At 42.5% G+C, this 17,480-nt stretch overlaps 1 protein-coding gene across 1 annotated transcript; it reads left to right on the forward strand.

Moving 5' to 3' along the window:
- Nucleotides 1-11,798: 11,798 nt before the first annotated feature.
- LOC118365014 (ewing's tumor-associated antigen 1 homolog) lies at nt 11,799-16,158 on the forward strand. Its single transcript, XM_035746899.2, has 5 exons — nt 11,799-12,183; nt 12,566-12,700; nt 12,809-12,888; nt 13,105-13,214; nt 13,331-16,158. Exons 1-5 carry the CDS (start codon nt 11,994-11,996, stop codon nt 14,904-14,906), a joined length of 2,091 nt encoding a protein of 696 aa, XP_035602792.2. The 5' UTR covers nt 11,799-11,993; the 3' UTR covers nt 14,907-16,158.
- The last annotated feature ends 1,322 nt before the right edge of the window (nt 16,159-17,480 follow it).

Here is a 17,480-nt window from a genome sequence, read left to right on the forward strand (position 1 = left end):
GTAAATATACCTTAATAGAAAATGACTCAAGTAAAAGTGAAAGTCACCCAGTAAAATAGTACTTGCGTAAAAGTCTAAAAGTATTTGGTTTTAAATATACTTAAGTATCAAAAGTAAATATAATTGCAAAGATATACTTAAGTGTCAAAAGTAAAAATACAAATGATTTCAAATCCTTTATATGAAGCAAACCAGATGGTGCCCAATTGTTGTTTTTAATTTATTTACGGAAAGCTAGGGGCACACTCCAACATTCAGACATCATTTACAAACGAAGCATGTGTGTTTAGTGAGTCTGCCAGATCAGATGCAGTAGGGATGACCAGGGATGTTGCCATGATAAGCGTGTGAATTGGACCCTTTTCCTGTCCTGCTAAGCATTCAAAATGTAACGAGTAATTTTGGGTGTCAGGGAAAATGTATGGAGTAAAAAGTAAATATTCCAAAAATATATAAATAGTAAGTACAGATACCCCAAAAAACTACTCAAGTAGTACTTTAAAGTATTTTTACTTAAGTACTTTACACCACTGCAAGGATGACAAGTTGAGATTAATGAAAGGCTGTCGGTGACAGGGCCATTTCTTACGATTTACTGAGGATAATAGCGGACGATATTGCCACTCCTATTCGCCATATTTTTTATTTGAGCCTACTAGAAAGTGTGTGCCACCAGGCTTGGAAGGAAGCAAAATCATTCCGCTATCTAAGATTAGTAAAGCCCCCTTTACTTGCTCAAATAGCTGACCAATCAGAATGTTACCAACCCTTAGTAAACTTCTGGGGAAAAAATTGTGTTTGAAATTGATAACAAATTTTAAGCATGCTTATAGGGAAGGACATTCAACAAGCACAGCACTTACACAAATGACTGATGATTGGCTGAGAGAAATTGATGATAAAAAGATTGAGGGCTTTACACCCCCTGCTATATTGTGGATAAAGAGTTATCTGTCTAACAGAGGGCAGAAAACAGAGAGCCTCTCCAAAATAATCCAGGTAGAATCAGGAATTCCCCAAGGCAGCTGTAAAGGCCCATTACTTTTTTCAATCTTTACTAATGGCATGCCACGGGCTTTGAGTAAAGCCAGTGTGTCTATGTATGCAGATGACGCAACACTATACATGTCAGCTACTACAGCGACTGAAATGACTGCAACACTTAAGAGTTGCAGTTAGATTCAGAGTGGATGGCAAGGAATAAGTTAGTCCTCAATATTTATCAAACTAAAAGCATTGTATTTGGGACAAATCATTCACTAAGCCCTAAACCTCAACTAAATCTTGTAATAAATAATGTGGAAATTGAGCAAGTTGAGGTGACTAAACTGCTTGGAGTAACCCTGGATTGTAAACTGTCATGGTGAAAACATATTGATACAACAGTAGCTAAGGTGGCGAGAAGTTTGTCCATAATAAAGCACTGCTCTACCTTCTTAATAACAGGATTATCAACAAGGCCCTAGTTTTGTTGCACCTGGACTACTGTTCAGACGTGTGGTCAGGTGACACAAAAAGGGACTTGGGAAAATTGCAATTTGGCTCAAAACAGGGCAGCACGGCTGGCCCTTGAATGTACACAGAGAGCTAATATTAATAATATGCATGTCAATCTCTCCTGGCTCATCACTTCTTGTATTTCTGAGAGGTATTGATATGTTGAATGCATCGAGCTGTCTGTTTTAACTACTGGCGCACAGCTCGGACACCTATGCATACCCCACAAGACATGCCACAAGAGGTCTCTTCAAAGTCCCCAAGTCCAGAACAGACTATGGGAGGCATACAGTACTACAAAGAGCCATGACTACATGGAACTCTATTCCACATCAAGTAACTGATGCAAGCAGTAAAATTAAATAATTAAATAAACTCATACCTACACGTACGCTACGGTCACAAGACGCAGGCCTCCTAATTGTCCCTAGAATTTCTTAGCAAACAACTGGATGCAGGGCTTTCTCCTATAGAGCTCCATTTTTATGGAATGGTCTGCCTACCCATGTGAGAGACGCAAACTCGGTCTCAACCTTTAAGTCTTTACTGAAGACTCATCTCTTCAGTGGGTCATATGATTGAGTGTAGTCTGGCCCAGGAGTGTGAAGGTAAACGGAAAGGCTCTGGAGCAACGAACCGCCCTTGCTGTCTCTGCCTGGCCGGTTCCCCTCTTTCCACTGGGATTCTCTGCGTCTAACCCTATTACAGGGGCTGAGTCACTGGCTTACTAGGGCTCTTTCATACCGTCCCTAGAAGGGTTGCGTCACTTGAGTGGGTTGAGTCACTGATGTGATCTTCCTGTCTGGGTTGGCGCCCCCCCTTGGGTTGTGCCGTGGCGGAGATCTTTGTGGGCTATACTCGGCCTTGTCTCAGGATGGTAAGTTGGTGGTTGAAGATATCCCTCTAGTGGTGTGGGGGCTGTGCTTTGGCAAAGTGGGTGGGGTTATATCCTTCCTGTTTGGCCCTGTCCGGGGGTGTCATCGGATGGGGCCACAGTGTCTCCTGACCCCTCCTGTCTCAGCCTCCAGTATTTATGCTGCAGTAGTTTATGTGTCGGGGGCTAGGGTCAGTTTGTTATATCTGGAGTACTTCTCCTGTCCTATCCGGTGTCCTGTGTGAATTTAAGTATGCTCTGGCCTTTCATGGGAGTTTTTCCTAGCCACCGTGCTTCTACACCTGCATTGCTTACTGTTTGCGGTTTTAGGCTGGGTTTCTGTACAGCACTTTGAGATATCAGCTGATGTAAGAAGGGCTGTATAAATACATTTGATTTGATTTGATAAAACTACACCTTATGGAACAGCGGGGACTGTGAAGCAACACAAACATAGGCACAGACATATGCATACACACACGATAACATACGCATTATACACACACGAACACATGGATTTTGTACTGTTGATATGTTGTAGTGGTGAAGTAGGGGCCTGAGGACACACGGTGTGTTGTGAAATCTGTGAATGTATTGTAATGTTTTTAAAATTGTATAAACTGCCTTCATTTTGCTGGACCCCAGGAAGAGATAATGGGGATCCATAATGAATACAAATACAACTATGGTGCTATTCAGACCCTTGTTTGTACTTCTTTTGATCAGAGCCCTATGTAGTGCACTACATTTGACTCGGGCCCAAAGGGCTAGGCTGAAAATAGTGCACTAGATAATCGCGTGCCTTTTTGGACACACCTTACTGACTCGAGAATAGTGCCCGTGGAATAGCTTCAATGTTAACGTCACGTCTCCCAATGACTTGGATTAACCATACTCACGCTACACTTACTTTAGCATACTTTTCTCAGTTGGTTTTCTAATCCTCTGCTAATGCTTTTGGTATGGAGGCGTGTCGATACAGGCACTCAAAACATCATGCAGTGTGCCTCCCAAATGGCACCCTTTCCCCTATATAGTGCACTACTACAAATGTAGTGCACTATATAGGGAACAGCGTGCCGTTTGGCACACAAGCCCGCAGTGTGTACATGGTAAACCTATAGTCCTCTCGAACAGATAATAAGTCTCCGAGAGTTGATGGGGTGTATGATGGGATTTTGTCACCCTTTCGCAAGAGCACAATCGGTAATGCACACGTAACCACTGGCCCAGGAGGTATGGAGATATTTGACTAGTCTCAACGTTGGAAAAAAGTGTCACGGGACGGTTAATGAATAGGTTTGCAGTGTTTTCCTTTTTGCCGGCTTTTCCGGTTACGCTAAAGGCTAGTGCATTCCAGACTTCTCTCCATAAGGCACTTTCCCTCCACAAGTCCCCCAACGGCCTCTTGTCTGACAGGTCCGTCGTACTCAACAGGCTTCGGGGTGGAGGGAGGGAGAGAGGTGCGTGTATGTGTGTATGTGCACGTGTGCATGTGCGTTCACATATGCACATGTCTGTGTGTGCGTGCGTACTGCTCCTGCATGTGTGTGCTTGTGTGGTGAACTTTTGAGTTGAAGCAACGCTCTTTTAGGCCCTTCTCCCCGCATTGTGCGTTCGCTCAATAGGAAAGAATGCGAGAGACACAAGCGGAGATATATATATGCCTTCAAAATGATGGGAGTAGCGAGTGCCCATGGGATGACCCCTCTCTGGCTATAGGCGAAGAGCCCAGAGAGAGGTAAAGGGGTTTATATAAACAAAGCAGCTCCTAATTTGGACTCACATAACCAACATTAGTCTGAACATACCCAAATTCCAGCAAGGCATCAATCTAAAGAGCAAGGTTTTCCCCTTCCACTCCTCCAGGTCTTGGTCTGGGTGCGTGACCCAGCCCATCAATAGTCTGCCTGAAGAATAACACTTGCCATGAGCTCATTCCCACTCTTGAAAAGTGTCCAATGTCTTTGTCTCGCTGAAAGTCTAGGACGTTTCCCGGCCGCCTGCAGAATCCAAGTAAAAATTGGATAATTTATTACTCTTAATTACATTCTTGATTTAAGATGGGATTAAATGTTGTACCGCCTTGCGCTAGTGGAGGGGAAAGGTATTGGATAACGGACAGAGGATCAAGGAATCCAGGGAGGCATGGATCATGGTTACCCACGGGAGAGGAAGGCGGGAGGTCGGGTTACCCCAACGGGAGACATTGACCCAGCAGGCAGGAAGTCGCTGCATTTAAAGGAACAATTACAATGATTTACCCACCAAAGGCAAACATATCAAAGATGGCTGCCATTCCTGTAGGGCATACAGAGGGCAGCGGTACAGAGTGTGGTTTGAAATGAAGAAGAAGTTATAAAGCTTATAGACAGGTTGGTTGTTGAGCAGCAAAACCGACACCTGTGCAACTACGAGGCAAAACGGACAGGGTTGGATATGATTGTCAGCCAACCTGTCTTTATGAAGAATTTGTATATTACACATGTAATATATAAAAGTTTCAGAAACCATTCACAAGCTACCATTGTACTTTAGTAGAGTGTTATGGCACACGATGTTGATGTTATGCTTGTCTAGTGTGTGTTACAGTAACCTACATTTTTGTGCATGTGCCTCTGGAAAAAGGCATTGCAGGTTTAAAGAGCTCACATGAAATGTGCAGTTCAAAATAGCCGCCATTCCTTGCCACTTCGTAATCACCATCCCTTCCAGTTAATGATTACTCCTTTGTTTGCACTCCCAGTCTGTCTAGACTCCGCTCCTTTTTCCTGTTTACCGATACACCAAATGACACCAAATTACAAATAATCGATAGCTAAGAGGAAAACTGGCATGCGGGGAAACTCAAAACAATCTCACTGATGACACTGAGTGCCTTGGCCCAACGCTTGTCCATTTACCTTTAGCGATGGCTCAACTAGGTACGGTAGTTAGCTCAAAAGCAAGTTGCTTTGTCAATAGAAACCAAATATCCCGGAAGAGTATTCATTCTTTTGTCGCCCGCAGTGTAATGTGAGTTAAGAGATGTTTGATATCATACAGTATATGCGGAGAATATACTACTCATACTACTTGTTTGACGGTACTAATTTAAAGTAGGTGGGGACTGGGAGTAGTAGACCGACATGCCGCCAGTGAGTTCAAATAGCCACTCAACATGGGTGAATGAGTGGAGGCAAATAGATGGGGGCAATGGTGGGGGGTGACTGTAACACAAGCGCAATATAGAGTGTATATAATAAAGCACTGCATACATATATAATCACCAGAATCAAGGTAATTAAGCTAAAAGCTCATAGTGCACACACACACATATGGTCTCGCAAGTACCACTGATCAAAGGCACATCACCCCCCCCCCCATACTCCTCTGGACACCACAACAAAGAGCCACATCGGGGCTCAACGAACAAATGACCTTGGGGCTGATGACATCACGTGCCGCCGAGCGGAGCAGAGAGAGAAATTAAGCCATTAGCCCGGTGGCAGCCAGCCTTGCTGTAAATCAAGCCTTTTTCCAATAAGACTGCCTCGCTTTGTCATCCATCACGGGAGTGGTGCGCAGGCGAATCATGGCGACACAGGAGCCGGGCTGGCCCCGGGATGGAAGAGACATAAACAATCATAATGACCCCTGTCGAAGTGGGTCACTGCCTGCCGCCCGCCGCACCCCCTGCAGGAAATAGAAACACCGAGGTGGGTTCTCTGCCATCTCTGATTGCGACATAGAGGTGATATTGAAAGGAGGAAAGCTAGTGGAGCCCGGTGACTGTATCAAACAGGGCGAAAGGCATGTAGTATGTGTGGTTGGAGCAAAGGTTTTACGCATATCAAGGTGGATCTTTGCAGCTTTGATGCACCACCCATGATACGTTTATGGTATTGCTTGTAATTGATGGGATATGACAACACATTTAACCTTGTCCCCAGGCTAATTGCCATTCCAGATGGAGCTCCGGCTGGTGGATGAGACGGCACAACATGTTCTATTAGAAACCTAAACCTGTTGCAATAGCATTACGCTGCAACATGTTTGTAGGCTACAGCAGGACAACACCCCTGTTCTAAAAGTCATCCCTTCCCTTTAAGGAAGTTGATCTCCATTCACTTTTTTACATCTCTCTGATGGTAGCGCACGTTTACGTTCCTCTCTCAGGGGGCCGCCAGCAAGTGGAGAAATAGTGTCCATAAAAGTTGCACAGATGGATGAAACAGTCTTATCAAGACCAATATGACACGTGCGGGGAAATGTAATATCTCAAAGCTGTACAGTCAAAAAATCGAAGCAACTGCTGCCAAAGCTGGGATAATCTCAGCTTTTCATTGCAGTGCAGTGATTACAGGCTGTTTCCCGATAGTCCAGTAAAGATTCTCCATAAATTGAAACAGCCATTGGCCTGGAACAGCCAAGCAGGCTTCACCTTGACTCCGAAGGAGGTTTCCTGGGAACCAGATATGAAATTAGTTTGGGAAACAAGTTATGCTGTTGTACAGAAAGCACAGTGCTCCGTGGAACCTCTCAGAGTAGATCTGGGTCTTTCATAAAGCAACTCAAGAGTAGGAGTGCTGTCCAACACTCAGGTCTCCCCTGTAATGTCATACATTATGATCTAAAAGGCTAAACTGGTGCTAGAGGGGCACTCCTTTTCTGAGATGCTTTATGGATACAGGTACTGTAGGTGTGAGAACATCACATCACAGGTGGCCTGGACGTTGGTGCTTCAGAACCTTGCTATTACAGTGTCTGTTGTCTTTACTGAAGTCCTAACGAGCTCATTTGATTGAAATGGGTTCTGCTGCTATACTGCAATGTATCCTAGGATGTACATGCTAGGTAATTAAACAACGCCTATAATAACCAGGTTCTCAATTATCCATCACGTGTAGGACCCATGTGCTCTGTTAAGAGTCAAGTTTGGACACTTCCTGCTTGCAGTGGAGGAGTACTGTTTTATCCAAACGCAAACACAATAAGGCAATTCCTGTGCTTTAAACATAGTTTAAGGATGGTTGGAGATCTCACTGGCACCACTTGACATGACTGACAAATGCTGCCCTTTTCCCCTCAGGACACGCTACTTTATTGAGTTGTGCTCTGTGTCTCCCATTCATTACTTCTCACAATACTAGGAACTGAAATCCATATGACATGCATTACATTGCATGACATTACAATAGCTCAGACCAGTCAGTGGCAATAAATGCTGTATTAAACTCAACCTAAACACACGCATATCGAACAATGAAGCGAATAAAGTGGGCACTTTTAGGGGTAACTTTTTGGAGGGCTTTCAGTTGGATCTGACTGAGCCACTTATTATGTAATTTATGGTTCGGTAATGAAACTGTAGTCGAGAGTCAATTGCACACATTAAAGTGTGTGTTGAAGTGGAAATCTAAAGGGGGCTCTCGAAACATTATATTTCAAGTGCAGCGTGGGTAAACGGTACGCCAACGCTCAGGGAGACTTAACAAATGTGTTTATTGATGAAGTTCCGTTTCAAGCATGGCCAAGGGTTTAGCTGCACATCTCCCACTGTTAAAAGTGATTCCTGTAGTCAAAGGAAGACATTCAAAGTGGTTGTGGCATCGTGTCTTGTTGTTTTGTGCCAACACCCATATTTCATTGAGTTAAATGTTTTTCTATGAAAAAGTGCTTCATGCTTTTCTCAGGCGACATTCTTTCCAGAAATATCCTTGTCTTTCAGTAGTTAAGCAATGACTCCACTGTTTTGAATTAGGACATCTTTATTTCTGATCACTTTGAAAATATTTTTTCTCTCTTTCTGGATGACACAATTTAGGGACAAATGTTTCCATGGAAGCAGACATTTTCCAGTTTGGGGGAATTCTGAGATTCTCAAAGGCAGCAAACCACAAAAGCTGCCTTTGCTAACTGTATTTTTTTCTTCTACAAAGCACCCCATTTCTCATAGCTGTTAAATTGCCTAAATATTCTCATTTCATTCTTCAAATAAATGTGGCCGAAACCCATTGACAGTTTCTTTGTGGCTCGGTTAAAAATACCAGGAAAAACTAAAGTAAACCTGTTGCAGCTCCCCGGAATAAATCTTGTCCACAGAGACAGTTATGTTGATATACTTTATGATACAATCTTTACACCCCCACGAGCTTTGGGGGCCCCCAAGCAAAAATACAAATATTTATTTTTGTGGGGTTGGAGTCCCCACAGAGTTCAGGCCCCCCAGATAGCATGTGAACACGTCATAAGCCATGAAAGAAATGTTGAATTACAGGGAATTAGCATTAAAACTGCACATTTTTCTCTCAGCCTGATGGCAAAATGTGTAGAACTTTACTTTTACAGCTAAACAAATGAGATTTTATTGCATTATTTGAGCTTAAATGTTACATTTAGGTGGATTTTATAGGGGAAAGATTTATTTGGGAATTTTCTAAATGCTATTATTTTTCACTTCCATGTCGCCTCTATGCCTGGAAACTCTCCCAGAAAATGTATATTAACTGACAAATGATCTTATATAGTTTCTTGCAATAGATCTCTGTGATTCCTAAAAGACATGTCCGGATATTTGTGAACTCCGTCAGATTTGTCTAAAATCCTAAATGACACTAAACAAAAATATAAACGCAACATGTAAAGTGTTGGTCCAATGTTTCATGAGCTGAAATAAAAAATCCCAGAAATGTTCCATTTGCACAAAAAGCTTATTTCTCTCAAATTCTGTGCACAAATTTGTTTATATCCCTGTTAGTGAGCATTTATCCTTTGCCAAGATAATTCATCCACCTAACAGGTGTGGCATATCAAGAAGCTGAATAAACAGCATAATTATTACACAGGTGCACCTTGTTCTGGGGACAATAAGGCCACTCTAAAAGTTGCAGTTTTGTCACACAACACAATGCCACAGATGTCTGAAATTTTGATGGAGCATGCAATTGGCATGCAATTGGCATGCTGACTGCAGGAATGTCCACCTGAGCTGTTGCCAGAGAATGTAATGTTCATTTCTTTACCATTGCCTCCTCCAACGCTGTTTTAGAGAATTTGGCAGTACGTTCAACCAGCCTCACAACCGCAGTCCATGTGTAACCACGCTAGCTCATGACCTCCACATCCGGCTTCTTCACCTGCGGGATTGTCTGAGACCAGCCCCTGGACAGCTGATGTAACTGAGGAATATTTATGCCTGTAATAAAGCCCTTTAGTGGGGAAAAACTCATTCTGATTGACTGGGCCTGGCTCCTCAGTGGGTGAGCCTATGACCTCTAAGGTCCACCCTGCCCAGTCATGTGAAATCCATAGATTGGGGCCTACTGAATGTATTTCAATTGACTGATTTCCTTTATAAACTGTAACTCAGTAAAATCATTGAAATTGTTGCATGTTGCATTTATATATTTTTTTCAGTATATAATCAGGAATGAGCAGGGTCAGCTATACCATAAGGACCCCTTATTCATGTCCTCATTACATGTTGTATAAGAAGACCACTGATGATCTGTAAAGTTCTCTACATCAGATTTGCTTTGCTCAGAGTGGGGTCTTGTCCTTTATGTAGGGTTCTTCAAAGAACCCATATGGTACTACCTAGAACCCTCTATGAAGGGTTCAGCCTAGAACCCTCTATGAAGGGTTATACCCTTCTTGCCTTCCAAAGAATCATCAAAGAACCCTTCCTTGCAAAAACAGTTCTTAGGATGTTAAAGACTCAATGTAGAACCGTTTGCCTTTTGTCTCCCAAAAAAGGGTTATTCTGATCAAAATGGTTCTTGGTAGAACCCTATCCCTCTGCAAAGAACCCTTTTGGAACCTTTTTCCCCCTAAGAGTGTAGACCTATGTAAGCAATGATTGAGGAGAGATTACAGAACATCATCTGAGACAGCTCTAAAGAGATCTGCTAACCTGAAAACTCTGTGCTCTTTTATTAGAGCCTGGGCCATTGTCACAGCTCACATTTGAAATGTTTTTTTTTTTTGGGGGGGACATGTATTTAGCCTAGCCACTCTAATGCAAAAAACAGGTAGGTACCTTTTTCTCTCTGACAGCACGATGATGGATTGTTTTTCAGTGCATAGAAACACACAGTTTTCTTTAGCACAGCAGGGTATTCTATTCCGAGGCGCCCTCCATGAAATATCGTGCATATCTGTCTTTGGACAGGAGCCAGTTGCTGTGGTATGGCATTTCAAAGTGAAGGGATGTTGATGAATGCTAGGGTTTTCGTCACAGTCCGGAATCACCAAGGGATACATAACTAACTCCACCCTCATTGGAGGCTCAACAATGTGTAAGCGCACAAAATTAGCCTAGAGGAGCCAGCAAATATTTGGCATATTTTATGTGTCCAAAATATCACCCATTGTTGCCTGCAAGGAATGACATTTATCTGTATGCTTATATCTTGCCCTTTGAATTTAAGGCCCAGTGGTTTCTGATGAACCCCCACACCGCCAGTGGCAAAGCACTCAGGCACCAGAGGAGCAGACGGTGCTAGGGTTCTCTCTGTAATTCCACCAAACTACCACAGCTGTTACTGTGATCTGCAAATGCCCCATTCACACCAATGACATTCCCCTAATGAACTCACCAATTAGGTGCTTCGACATTAGGTGCCATATGACCACCTATGGCTAGATAAACAAATGAAGTAAGGACAATGTGTTGAGAGGTGTGGGGCTCTGTACAGTCATGGTATTCCCTCCAAGGCAAATGACATTTTGGTTTGGAATTTTCCAACAAAAGAGGCCACCAAGGCATCTCCTGGCTGCGGGTTTGACGCTTCATACCTAAATTGGAAGTGACGGGCCTATGGCCCCTGCTCTTTCATCTCACTATCATTTGGGTGGAGTGTTCACATTTGGTGTGACAGAGGGTGTTACTGTGACTTTTCACTGTGCCGCAGCAGCAGCAGACATTGCCTCCAGTCTTTTCAGAGAAAGAGCCTGATGAGGTGCCTGGACAAAAATGGGAATACAATTCATACAATACAATTTCTTATAAGTTATTTCTTCTTCAAGAACAAAAAGAAATGTCCATTCTGAAAGTCATTGCTTCTCCCTCCCCTTGGGTGATTTTTTTTTTTTTAAATAGACATTATCCATTTACATTACATTCAAGTTACATTATAACATCTATCAGAATAACAAGTAGGCCTAGTTAGTTAAGGGGGCAGGTGGGATAATGATAACCCGGCACTGTGGTTTCAGAGAAAGCTGTGCCATATTAAAAGATCTAGACCACATAATAAACATGGACTATGCTGTTGAATATATAGATACATAATAATAATACATAAATAAGAATTTAATGTATCCTTTACTTAACCAAATTTGACAAAAATAATTTCTAACAAAGCTGACATTCCAATTCGGAACAGGAGCTATTTCAGTTGTATGTTGTCGTTGGAGCTCTATGCAAGCGTGTATGTGATGTGCAGCAACAACGCAAATTGGAGGGCCTCGAACAAAAATACTTTCTGAAACGGAAGTGGAACTGAATCATGGGAACAACATGGCGGAATGTTTGAATCTCTGATGTTGTTCCTAAACAACGTGTCTACATTTCGCTATTACACGATGTAGCTAAAGACATTCTGGTACCTACACATCTTTATATCAAGTTTCATTATAAATGCCAGTTACTATCCCTGCGAACAGTATGACAGAATGGCGAACATGTGATACGCTCGCGTCGGGAATGACAGAAGGTTCAGACGAGAGCAGGCAAGGTGGAGGGAAACCGAAAACAAACAGACTGAGAAGAAGCCTCAAACAAACGCAGGCAACTCCATCTCTCATTGTTTCGCCAAAAACCTGTCAAGGTCGGTAGCTTGCAAGCCATGAATGATGTGTTGAATTGATCAGTCACTGATCTAACTAGCTCTTCTTGTAGCCCGTAACGTAAGCAATGAAAACAGCTTATTAGCTGTGCACCGTGCCTAGCTAACTAATGTGCAGTGTCGCGCTACAAACGTTGCTAGCTAGTTATATAACGTTAGTTATTTTCTGGTGAGATGGTGCCTAAAGCCAACTAGCTAGTAGTGGACTAACCTCCACTCCATGTTGAAGGAAGTTTAGTCCGCTGACTAGCTAGGAGTTAATGGCATGTCGTTAGCTACTTCTTTTGTTTGGTTTAGTTAGTTAGCTAACGGTTACCGTGTGAGCCAATTAAGATGACATAATCATTCACATATCTACCATCAGATTTCAAGAAGCCAACTCGTGTGACAAGATCAAGATACAACAATGTATTCAACAAAGGAGAGTCACCAATGAATGAATCAGAACTTCAACAGGATATCATTTGGGATGCCACTTCCCCTTCACCCCTTAAGACAGGCAATTATATTTACATAACTCTGCATGTTGCCAGGCTAAGCAGTGATAATACATTTTTAAAGTTTACCTCCGCTTATCTGTCTTAACTTTTTTCATGTTCCTTCTTAGTTAGCAAAAGAGGCAAGAAGTACTCTGCAAATGTTGGAATTGTGGACATTTCGGATATTGTCAACAGAATAGCTCCCAAGGTTGGTAATACTCTGGCTAGCTAGCCACAAGTGTGCCATCAAATGAATGTATTCAAACTAGCACAAAGTTCATAACTAAACTGTGATTTTTCTCATCATATATCCACTCTTTTTCATTTGGCTCTTTCTTAGTATAGTGCTGTTCAATACTCACAGATACTATGTTATTCTGAAATGTTTACTGTAGTAATATTATTATAATTGATCTTATTTAAGCATGGGAGACCTGTAGTTCCAGAGTCATCCTTGCTCCAGTGGATTGGAGACAGTGCTATTCCCTGCACCCCAGAGATGCAGCAGCCCAGGGCCAAGAAGAAATCCCCAAGGTTATCCCCAAGACAAGATAACATACTCTCTCCTCTCTGCTACATTGTACAATTATTAGAACAGAGCTTGTCACTTGCAAATAGCTTTTAATTTAAAAACAAATATTTCCCTACAGGACAAATGGAGTGGACAACCTTTTAAAGTTGGCGAAACAGTTTGATTTCAACATGTTTCGGCAAGACGAAGAACGAGTCAATGATATGCACAAGCAGAATTTGGTGCTTTGGAGGACCGACTCGGAGGACACATTGGATTTAGATGGCATCGAGAACCAGCCTCCTCCCTTACTGAGTAATGGCACACCTGAAAGTACACAGTCCGCTCTTAAAACAAACAGCATGAGAAACTCCAAAGACCAGATACCTCCTGACCATGAGATGGAAGATGATTTGGATTTTTTATTTGATGGACCAACTCAACACATAAGTCTGAACTTAAGTCAGAATTCATTGCCTCAGTCCTTGGAGGTGAAGACTGCGCCCACTATGTCCTCCAAAGTAATTCCTGGAAAATATCCTTATTCCATACATGGCCACACTTCGACCGTCTCCTCATCGCATCCTGTCAAAAGATGCTCAGCAAATAATAACTTTGACGACGACTGGGAAAATGACGATTTGCTGGATGACTCGCTGGTATTTGAGATGACCCAAAACCCAGACCTCTTTGCCGCTCCTAATCATTGTTCGACCCAAAAAGGATCGAATGAAACAAAACATGAAAACAACAACCCCTCAGCCATTCCCAAAAACGCTCTTCAAGGAAGTAGAGACATAAAACCAGCGGTGTCCAAAGGACAGAATGAAACTGTGAAAAACAGAAAAACATTCACGCTTGAAGCAAATCCTAATGTACAATCAAAAAGTATCCTCTCGGAGGCATTACCAAAAGTAGGTAATGTCCCCGACACTGTCAAACCAGCACCACATAGGAACATACAGCAAAACCAACCAGGTCTCTTTCCAATCAACAAAGCTCCGTCAATGGAGTCCAGTTACCAACTTAGCCAGCAAACACAGCGCCTGTTTAATGGAATAAAGGCTTGGCCGCAGGTGCCTCTTTTTCAAAGTACATCGATCTCAACCAGCTCAAGCACATCAAACTTCACCAACTCTTATTCAATGTGGCCCCTTCAGGTTGAGAATAGCTCTTACCACAAGCCCACAGAGAACAGCAATATGAAGGGAACAGGTATCAGCAAGGCCCCAGCTAGCCACAGCGTCATCCCAGAGGACGACTTGGACTCTCTCTTTGCTTCTGACTCCATCTGGGATGACAAAGACGATGACCTATTGTGCCAAGCATGTGATCACCTGGAAAGCCAGGTACAGAGCATGGAGGACCCTGTTATCACACGCTCCCAATTCCTGCCCAGTAATCACACAGAAAGACAGAAGTGTGTCTCTGCACTTTTGAATAGCAGCAGATACAATGTAAATCAAACGACTGAGACCACACAATCCAAATATCCCAACAATTCAGTTTATTTACAATTGGCCCCCTGGAACGGTAGCACTTTCACCCACTCTCTCAATACCAAAAAGTACCTGTTACTGTGGTCTCTGGTTCTGAAAGACCGAGTTCCATTTCCTCAGCTGGAAATGCTGGCACTAACTCCACGTATAGGCCACAGAACCCTGCAGCAGGAGAAGGGTCATACGAAAGTACTCGGGTCAAAAGCACTTGTGTAGCTGGGAGCACAGCTAATCAACAAGGCACTGGGAGTGAAGCAGCTGGGAAATGTTCTGTGGTGGAGATTGAACTGAAGAAACAGCAGGCCATGGAGAGGAGACGGCAACGGATGCAGACGGCCCACAACCTAAGGGCTCCAACCTGAGGCTGGTAAAGTGCACATATACAAGAAGATTCAGATTCTTACTATAGAGTTGTTGTAGCCTCGTACTACCATCCTGATCTCGTAGCAAAACAGAATGTAAGCTCGCTAGTCCAGGATGGTTGTACGAGGCTAGAGCTGCCGTGCCTTTGTCTGTTTTCCAACTCATAATTTACATCACTCGATCCATTTCTGAATAAGATTTTAATAGTTTTAATATAAATGTTCTTATTTACATTAATCTATTAACTGTTAACAAAGTAACTTTAAAAAATAAATAATAATCTATTTTCAGGGAGTATGTTACCAGTTGTGTTTGCAGAATAGGCTAAGCTTGTTCTGTCACCTTTTCATATTATTCATTATATAAGTTTTGTAAATTACCATAGGATTACAACATGAGCGGTTTTCTGATTAAAAACACGAGTCTTGTGCTGTCAGAAAAACTATCATATGTTTCTATATTGTTTATCTGTCTTTTGCTTCTTTTTTTTGACATTGTTTATATGTTTGTCATTTGCACAATAATGTAATTTGCACAATAATGAAACTGCCTCAAAAGATGACACACAAATATTAAAGTTGTGAAAGGATTCCCACCCACCCTTTCCAGACAATACTATATTGTGTACAGCAGTGACATCTAGTGCCCTTTTGTTTCTGTGTCATGTAGGGTCACTCTTTCTTTAGCATACCATAATTTATTTTTTGTGGAATACAACAGAGCTACTGTCACGAAGCACAAAATAACCAGTTTGATGCAACAGTCAACACAGTACGAAGAGCTCCTTTAGGACCAGCACACATAGTAATGAGTAGTGCTTTCAACAGAAATGGTCTACATCCCAAATGGCACCCTATTCCCTGTGTAGTGCACTCCTTTTGACCAGGGTCTATAGGGAACTAAATAGGGAGTAGGGTGCCATTTAGGATGCACACATAGTTTAAGTCTGGTTTATACCTGGTGCTAACATCTATCCTTTCTCTTGATCCTATCCACATTCTGATTGTGCCCACATAGCCGTTACGTCTACACATGGCAGTAAAATGTGTATTTTGTCTGTCCATATTGTGACCAGATATCCTGGTCCCTCCCTGTATGCACATTTTTTGACAGATATTGTTTCAAAATTATGTTAATTTATTAATTTTAAGATAATTGATGCAATAAGCCAATGGTGCCAATTAATTTAGAGACCTGTATGAGGATTTCAATAGTTTGATCATCCAGATCTGTATACACTTGATTGATATCCAGGTACAATGGGTCCCCGACTACCTCCGGAGTTGGTCAGGAAGATCTGATCAAAATTAGATCACAATTAGTCTTTTAATTGTCTACACCTGTCTAAAAATGTGGGGACAATCAGGATGTCGACAAGATGAGAACAAATTATGCCTTGTTAGAAACCGGTATAAACAGGGCTTTAGAAACGTTTTTGAAGTGTCATTGCCTTTGACTCACCACACATGCAGTCTGGTAGAGCGTGTGAGTAGAGACCTGAACCCTTTCAGGGTCCTGTAACTTGGGATCTTATGAATCCTTCAGCCATAGTCGAATATCAGTTTGCACCGTGGGAGCCTCAGGATCTGGCCCTGACTGAACAGTCTGCTCATTTGGATTTGGCCCCACTTCAATCACATCCACACCATGTATCACTTTATTACATAGATCCTTTACACTCGGTTATTCGAGGAGCTGTGTTGGTCTGTCTAAGCTCTGCTCACTGTCTTGATGGGACAAACCATAGACATTAGAGACAATAAAGGAATCTTACTGTAATGTCTATGGTGAACCCTTCAATCCAGCGCAGACACACACACACACACACCACTCAATGGGAATCTCACTGTTAAAGTGATGCTCCGGGGATTTCATTTTGAAATGGGTCCCCAAAATTATTTTTTTGTTGCAATTCGTATATGTTCTAAATTTGTAAGTGCTTAAGATCTGGGACTGCATCTTTAAGTTTATGAAGATTGGGAAACCATTCAACCCAGCACACACACCACTCAGTGCGTTTCAGTTTCATCCGAGGAGTGCTTCCGAGGCACCGTGTTCAGCAGCCCAGCCTATGCAGTCAACCCATCCGGACGGACTCGTCAGGTCCCTTCATTAGTAGGCTGGCAGCTGTCTGATGGAGAGATAGATAGGCTTGCTACCCACTCTGGCTGGGGCACATGTAAGGAGAGTCGCGTTATCATCAGACAGGTGTGTAACTGTACCGGTAGTCTGGGTGCACAGCATTGTTGCTGCAAATCAGAGGCACCAAGATGCCAATCTCCTACCCGCCGGACTTAATCACAATGCTATTGTCTCACAACGCTGTTTAATTTAGAACAATTATCTGTTTGTAAAGGGATTTGCCTAGACCCTCCCTTGCCAAATGTAAATAACATTTCACTATTGCAATTTTTTGTTGTGTTGATA

The sequence above is a fragment of the Oncorhynchus keta genome, chromosome 32, assembly GCF_023373465.1.
Source record: "Oncorhynchus keta strain PuntledgeMale-10-30-2019 chromosome 32, Oket_V2, whole genome shotgun sequence".
In the NCBI taxonomy this organism is placed as follows: Eukaryota; Metazoa; Chordata; class Actinopteri; order Salmoniformes; family Salmonidae; genus Oncorhynchus; species Oncorhynchus keta.

Excerpts from the sequence above, each read along its gene's own strand:
- LOC118365014 (XM_035746899.2), top strand. The coding sequence starts at position 11,994 with ATGCCAGTTACTATCCCTGCGAACAGTATGACAGAATGGCGAACATGT. Across the intron at positions 12,701-12,808 it reads CCCTTCACCCCTTAAGACAG|TTAGCAAAAGAGGCAAGAAG; the intron begins GCAATTATATTT and ends GTTCCTTCTTAG. Across the intron at positions 12,889-13,104 it reads TCAACAGAATAGCTCCCAAG|CATGGGAGACCTGTAGTTCC; the intron begins GTTGGTAATACT and ends ATCTTATTTAAG.